General features: G+C 39.6%; 1 protein-coding gene across 5 annotated transcripts in view; it reads right to left on the reverse strand.

Moving 5' to 3' along the window:
- LOC124804588 overlaps positions 1-3,736 on the reverse strand; it is a 98,087-nt gene extending 94,351 nt beyond the window's left edge. Inside the window, exons 1-2 of one of the 5 annotated variants that reach the window (XM_047264775.1) lie at positions 3,626-3,736; positions 2,753-2,831 (exon numbers count right to left, since the gene is read on the reverse strand). In XM_047264775.1, the coding sequence (XP_047120731.1) occupies positions 2,753-2,816 (64 nt within the window). In that variant the 5' untranslated portion in view covers positions 2,817-2,831; positions 3,626-3,736. Of the gene's footprint in view, positions 1-2,752; positions 2,832-2,967; positions 3,412-3,464 lie in introns of those variants that run through there. The other 4 variants (XM_047264773.1, XM_047264774.1, XM_047264777.1 and 1 more) reach the window with 4 other exon arrangements.
- Between the last annotated feature and the right edge of the window lie 4,542 nt (positions 3,737-8,278).

An 8,278-nucleotide genomic window follows, 5' to 3' on the forward strand; every position in this document is an offset into this window, starting at 1 on the left:
ACTACCGACAGATGCCAATTTGCTGTAAAATGTTATAAGAAAAACTTTACCACCAGACCGATGTCACAGATTGGATTATTTGGGAAGAAACTCTGCCAAGACAGAAACCAAAAAAATTACACTTTTCAAATGTGATTACCTCAGATTATTAGAGCCACAAAAAGAACTATTTTTATTGGCTTCCTTATTCCATTCCATTTTATAAAAGAATTTTGTGGAGTTTGAACACTAGAGATGTTTAAAATAAAACAGCACTTATAACTCAAGATCATTTCCTAGTCATCAGGACTTTGGTATCTTTCACAGAGAGCACTAAAAAATTTTACAATTTAATAAACAGTGCCAGATTTCAGTACCAGTGGTTATCATGGGCCCATTTTCAGTGCACCTCCCCCTTATATTTTGGGCCTTACATGCTCTCACTGCAAAACCAGATCCTGCTTTTCAGGTGGTTTAGAACACGGTCTTCCTCATGAACATAGGTCAAAAGGGTTTGTAGGAGACTTTTGTAAAAATGGGCCGAAAACAGCCATTTAACATTTTTACAAAAATCACCTTTGCCCTCAATTTTTAAACTATTCAAAAGCAGCAAGAGACAAACGTATCTTAACAATTAAGTCCTTGTATTGGTAAATTATTACATGCAAAGTTTCATGATTATCCCCAGTTTCTTCCAGAGATACAAGAAGCTAAAACTTCACATTTTTCAGACTTTTTCAGCTGAATTTGCTTCAAATCATTCATACAAAAACTGCCCAGGAAACTTTTCTTTTCACTACTTAGCTTAACGAAACGTAAATGTTGTACAAGATGGCACAGTTTTGTTTCATTCGAGAGAATGCTGCCAGAGATACAATGTTGCCAAAAACTCGTGGGTGCATTATTGATAGCTGTGCTATGGGCGTCAAGCAAATAATTGTATCTCTGGAATTACTGAATTAATGATCATGAAACTATACCAGTGTTCACTGGGAACCTGTGTGAATGTTCCCACAAAATGTCATCAAAATCCGTGATGGTGATGTGAGAACTTCTCAAATTAGACCACTTGGGATGGAATGGCCCAGCCATGTGATCAATCAACTTACCTGCAACCATGCGCTGGACAACTGTAGCTGCCTGCCCACATGAATTACCACCACCAAACTACAGCCAATAGACAACTGGACTACTCAGTTACTGACAATGCCACCCAACATATGCTAACACATCTGGCTAATCTCCTGGCTGTACTGAACTCCACAGTCAAGTACTCAGCTTGAAACATACCCATTGTTGCCATAAACCACCTGGCCTCTAACTTCAATAGTCTGTCCTCTACTCATCTACCCTCTTCCATGCTGCCTTTTCAGTACCACACAGCTACATCGTGTCTTCCTCTTCTCTCCTCCTCACCCCCCCCCCTCACCCCCTCTGCACAGCTTCTCATTTTACACTGAGCAGCCCCATCCCATCGCCACCATATCCTCAAACACTATATTGCTGCACACAACAGTTACAGTTGGGTCTTGGCATCCAGACTGGCCATGGTTGGTTGGGTGTCTTCTAAAGAAGACTTTGCCCTAAAGCTATAACGCACTGCAGTCTTTGTTGAGCCTGTCTGCAACCCAAGTCATTTTTACATTGAGTAGCAATCTACTCTTTTTCCTAATATTGCTGATATACCAACCTTGAGTTTCCACTGTTTGTTTGAAATTTGAAAGACTGGAATGTAAATGGGACTCTGGAGGAGCCAAGGTAAAGATTTGCTCCAAACTTGGTGTAAAACATCAAAACTGGGTACCATCCCTTGCTAGAAGGCTAATCGTCACGAGAATACCACAGGGCCTAATCGCTCATTGTCGATTATGAAAACATCTTTCCACTGATAGCTGATCCATGGTATGGTATGCAGGTGTGTACAGCATGGACAGCGTATTATAGTCATGTCACACCATGAAGAGGAGTGACACAAAGCAGCAACTAACTAGTCACAGCTAAAAGGCTCAGTATGGGGCTACAGAAAATTAATATGATCTTAGCACAAAAGCTGTAAGATTATTAAAACCTGAGAGAAAAACCAAACTATGAGGTGATTCTTTTAATACAGAGATTATGCCAATGCCAGAGCTTATAGTTAACAAGAGTGACTATATAGCGTCACATGCAAAACCTAAGGGTCTACAGTAAACATTTTGATTATAGAACAGATTGATACAGGTCATAAGCACCATACCCCCACAAACACTTAAGTGTAATATGCACCATCAACCTCCGACACTATGTAAGGTTGCATCAAGTCTCCTTTGTGATACATGTTAGAACACTTTGATTACACGAAGGTAGACAAACAACAGCACTTTAGCTAATATAAAGTTCTACACCATTACACTCACAAAGTTGAGAAGCATCATGTCTATTACACATCAATATGGAATTTAAATGAATAAAATATGCAACCATTATAAATGTTTTTTTGCAATTCAAAAATTTAAAGTTCTATGGTCAAAATTTGGTTTCACAAGATTGGTAAAGCAACAACTATCAGAATGATACCAAGCTTGGAGCCACTGATTCCCCTCCAATAAAATTAAACCCAATGTCCACAACCCCTATTTTAAAAAAATAATAAAATTCGTAAATATAAGTGCAAAATTTGGAGAAAAAAAAAAATTCTATGTGCATCCCTAGAAAGGTTGTCTGAAGTGCAAGGTCAGAATCTATACTCCACTAACGTATTAAATTACGATGTGTGCGACTAAAAAATACTTACTCTCAGACGTAACAGGTGAGTGGGGAAACATTGCGGCTGCCATTGCCACCACCAAATCCTCCATTTTCACTTCTAGCTCCTAAAAAAGGGCAAAAAATATTTTTCATGATCCAGTCAATTTAGAAATTTAAAAACGCAAAAATTAATAAAATTTAATTAACATATTCTGATGATAATATCATTGCATTAAACAGTTACGGTACATAAACACTAACATTACGATAGCCATAAAATAGAGTCCAGATGGTTTACAAAGCAGAAGAGTACTTTTGACAATACACACACATCTGTTACGTACTGTTTCACGAACGAAACTGAATAACGAAAAGAATTCGTCGCGGCGTTTGAAACGCACAAACGGTCATTCGCAACCATTTGTAACCCATCGGCTATACCGCTTCAGCTTGAAGATCTGTTCCTTATACGATTAGAAAACTGGGCGTATGCTACACTATTTTAAGTATATTACCATCACATTTACCGGCTTCATCAATGGCACACCTAAACTTATTAATGAAATATTCCAAATTGTCTTACTTTATGACAAGAATAGCCATTATTTTAAGCAGCCTGTATCCCTCATAATTTTTAACACTCCCATGTTTGCTACATCATTTATATTTTATTGTTTGTGAAAACAAACTTCATAGATACCAATAAATATGGAAATTTTGACAAAATCTACCAATTTATCAAAAGCATAGAGGCTTACACATAAGTCACAATAACTCCGTCGGATAACGATATTAGTGAACTATACTCGGCACCCACCATCCCAGCAACATCCAGCACTAGAGACTCTAAGTGTGGCCTATCGATTTAGATAAATGTATTCTATCACTAGCACTTTTAGAGTAGCTCATTTACTAGGACCTAGTACTGTTCCATGGGAGTCAAATGGATAATATTGTACTGATGAACGCCCGAAGACGCAACACTTCCATTCTCTTAACAGAAAATCGTTACAGGACAAAAAGAATTCAGTTCACAGAGAACACAGTTCACCACAGCTCGATACTTCAGAATCGACACAGTAAGTTGAATCGACCTGATGACGTCCACAAGGAATGGTAACAACAACCACATTAGACAGAGCATTCCACTACGATAGTGGGTGTCATTGTTGTTTACATGGACTTGCTTGTTAAAAAAAAATCGCAACCTATTCACAACGTTGAAATAAAATTTAGCTCAAAACAACACACGGACAGTTCAGTCGCCTTAGAATATCCCAAATGTGTCAACAATAGCACGTTTCTATGGAAAAATTGTTTCCGCCAAATTTCTTAAACTTTATAGTGCAATTCGGGTAACAAGGTTGAGTTCGAGGCTATGTGGGAGGAGATAAGTAAGAACAATGAACTCCAAATTCCAATTTTTGTTACCTGTCATTAATGAATAGAAAAAACAAAGACAAATAGGCTTACAGTAACGCTTTGTAATTTTGTTCAATAGTAATTAGTTGTTCAATCGTTTTCAAATCACAACCGACAACAACGAAAACAGGTCGGCATGAGTACGAATGACATCTTTCATGAATTCGTAACGAGTCCAACGAATTGTAGCGAGTCGAGTTATGCTTCAACCAGACGTCAGCAGGCAAAGTTGCTTCTAAACTATATTAAAAGCTTCTTACAACGTGGGCCGGTATACTCACATTGTTACTTTCTTAATACAGCTTGCAGGGTAGGCCAGAACTCCACAGATAAACTTTCAGAAATTGCTCAGGGATACCTTCTGAGTATTTTGCTGTATAGAGGGCCCAATGTTTTCGGGTGACTCGTTACCGAGTTACTGCATTTCGTTTGGTTTCTTGCCCCAATTGACTTTGAAGCTGCATTGAACCGAAAGTAGTGCGCAATATTGGAAATATCACCGGTATATGTTCCCTGTCTTAACTGGAAACATTTTTTTCTATTCACTCACGGTACTTGTGACAAAAATAATGCCTTTCTGTACCTTAAGCTTGCATCTCGGGTTTCTATCTACGACAGTGTTAGTTGTATGTTAACAGTAGGGATAAATTTAGTGATGATGAGTATGCCTCGTGTGTGAGTACACTGAATGCAGTGGAAGAGTGGCACAACAATAATGCTATGCTGAGCTTTTGCTGCAGAAACGGCAACTTTATAACAGTAATCTCTACCTACGAGCCTACATGTTACAATTACCGCTTATCACACTCATTTTCATTAATGGGAAGGTATTTTCCCATAAACAATGGTTAGTAGCGTTATAAATTGAATAAGCCATACTTACATATTGTGGAGACCGTTGGACCCCTACACTAAAATTCTCAGGAAGGTGTTCCTGAAAACCCTTTGAAAGTTCGTCAATGGAGTTAACTTAATATATTATTATACTGTGTAGGGGAGAGCTGGCCACCTTAAGCAAAATCGTATATAAATTTGAGTAACAATTAGAATGAGCTACAACAATGCAATTTTTAACGCAAGTCGACCAGAATATTACTGCACCTGGGAGGGCGCGTTGGGCAGCTCATTGTGAGTTAGCACCTTATCGGTGTTGATAGTATACACACGAATGACAGGAAAGTATGTGCTATGGGTTTTCTTCAGTTACTACTTCACTTGTTTACTTTAACGTCACTGTGTGTATCAGATAAGAGCTAAGTGAAGTATTGCCGTGGTAGTGTAATATAACAGATTTAACTCGCACACAAAAACAAAATCATCTGTTATAAAAAGGAAAATAGAAACATTGAAACGCTTCCTACACTGACCACTCTTCCCAAATTGGAAAATAATATTATACACAATAATGAAGATCAAGCAAATAAATATGTAGCCCTCTCCACTGTTCACAGGTTTTGAAGTGAGAAGACGCGCTTTGGCACTGCAGCTTGTCTTATAGGATGATGACACTAAAATAAGAAAAATAGACTCTACAATAAAAAAAGAAAAACGACTCATGATGAATGAATAATCCAAACGGGACGGAAATCGATATGTGTGATGCACATGTATGGAGAAAAAAATGATTACTATTTCAGAAAAATCAGGTGATTTATTCAAGAGAAAGAGCTTACCAAATTGAGCAAGTCAATAACGAATTGTTCCACTTCTGGCCCTTATGCAGGCAGTTATATGGGTTGGCATTGATTGACAAGAGTTATTGGATGTCTTCCTGAGCGATACTGGGCTAAATTTTGTTTAAAAGGCGCCCCAGATCGTTAGAATTCCTGGCTGGTTGGAGGGCCTTGTCAAAAATGCCAAACGTTCTCAATCTGGGAAAGATCTGGCTACTTTGCTGGACAAGTTAGGATTTGGCAAGCACTAAGAAGAGCAGTAGAAACTCTCACCCTATATGGGTGGCTGATAGATTGCTGAAATGTAAGTCCAGGATGGCAACAAAACGGATGCAGCGAATGACAGCCAAAGGGGTCCTGCTATAAAAAGAAACGGCGCCCCAGTCCATCGCTCCTGGTTGTTGGGCCGTACGGCAGGCTACAGTCTGACTGGTATCTCACAATTGTCCGGGAATCCTCAGGGAAGTCTTCGCTGATCATTAGGGCTCAGTTCGAGAGTGTCTTCATGAAGACAAATCTACTCCAGTCATTGAGATTCTAGGCTGAAGACGTGTCTGGAGATGACCCAGACAAAGATGGGACACCAACTGACTGTCATCTGCAATATGGCTCGACAACCAGGAGTGTTAGTCTGGGGTGCCATTTCCTTTCAAAGGAGGACCACTTTGGTTGTCATCTGTGACTCTCTTACAGCACAGTGATACATTGACGATACTTTATGCCCTGCTTTGTTGCTTTCCATGGCAAGCCATCATAGGCTTACGGTTCAGCAAGATATTGCTGCCCACACACGGCGATAGTTTCTACTGCTTGTCTTCGTTTTTGTCTGCCAGACCATATTTTGGCCAGCCAGGTCGCCGGATCTCTGCCCAATCGATAATGATTGGAGCATTATGGGTAGGGCCCTCCAACCAGCTCTGGAGTTTGACGATCTAACGCGCTAGTTGGACAGAATTTGGCATGATATTCCTCAGGAGGATGTGCAAGAACTCTGTCAAACAATGCCAAGCCGAATAACTGCTGTAATAAGGAACAGAGTGGACCAGTTTGTTATTGACTTGTTTAGTTTGTGAGGCTCTTTCTCTCGAACAAATCATCAATTTATTTTGAAATTGTAAACATTTTTTTTTTGTCTGTAGATGTACATCACAACTATCATTTTCTATCTCATTCGTATAATTCCTTCATGGTGTATCTTTTTTTTTTTTTTTTGTCTTGAAATGTAATTGAGGAAATGATCGAAAGGAGAGATGAGCTGTGGTCCGTGATCTCATAGTCCACTAGACTTATTAATTTGTAAATGAAAAGTAAGAATTCGCGGTCTGGTTTAGTTAAAGGTACATGGAAGACGTCGGCATTTGTGACTAGTACAAAACTCATGCAGTGTCCCAGAAAAGCGTAAAGCGTAAACATACGTTCATGCTACAGTGTATAGTAAACACTGTACGGCTTGTCTAGTCGATAAGTTCATGATTCGTGCAGTGGCTGCCGGGTATCGCAGGAGGCGTGCCTTGCCACCGCAGTAGGAGTACCGACGGGAGAGGAGCCGTGAGTGAGGGGAAGGCAGCGTTGGCTGATAGTCGCACCAGTGGCACAATTATCGTCAACAATATCTACGGTAATACTTCGCGTCCACGGGCAGGTTAAGATGGGCAATGCTCTGGGACAAATTAATATCGTTCAACTAAGCCGATTTTCTCCACTTTTGGACCCACCAGTAAAATTGTTAAGTTGTCATGAAGAAGCCGTATGGTGTGCTCACACTGTCAGATTACCAAGACTGAAAGCTGTTCTATAAATCATGTTGCATTATAGAAGAGCGCTGTTTTCAGCCTCCTAATCTGACATTATTTGCCCTATCAGATTTAAGCTGCAACTCTAGAAGAGGGAACTCTCATGTTGCTGGTCGTGGCCTGCTCTACTTCTGTAGGAAGCAGTGTAGCCCTAGTCACACTACATTTACAGTTTTAGGCAGTGCACTGCTTGTATTGTGTTGCATTGTTCGTCCAATAGGTACTACATGACCACGATACTGTACATTCAGAAGTCCACCACGAAAACATGATCACATCCCTGTAGCTGGCAGCTCCAGAGCGACATGGTGTTTTTCACTCAAGTGCTCAACAAACTTAATGAAAGCTAACCTCTAAATAAACTGAAGACACGATAGTTTGCGATAGCGGTGAAAAAAGTTTTCCTTCAATTGTTGAGTTCAGATACAATGTGGACTACAAGTTCTTTGTGACACAGTAAGCACATCATAGGTAACTTATTGGTAGTGTAATCCACTCATGAATTAACAACAATAATCAGATCGAATAATGAAACTTCCTCAGTTATGCTCCAACAGAAATGTTGCAGACAATATCAGATGTAAACTACAACATAGCTGTCACAAAATGTTATTACAACACGAAAAAGAAAATACTTTTCGATTCCACTTCCTGTCAGGCTGCCTGTCAGACTTTGATGCCATT

The sequence above is a fragment of the Schistocerca piceifrons genome, chromosome 7 (genome assembly GCF_021461385.2).
Source record: "Schistocerca piceifrons isolate TAMUIC-IGC-003096 chromosome 7, iqSchPice1.1, whole genome shotgun sequence".
NCBI classification, from domain to species: Eukaryota; Metazoa; Arthropoda; class Insecta; order Orthoptera; family Acrididae; genus Schistocerca; species Schistocerca piceifrons.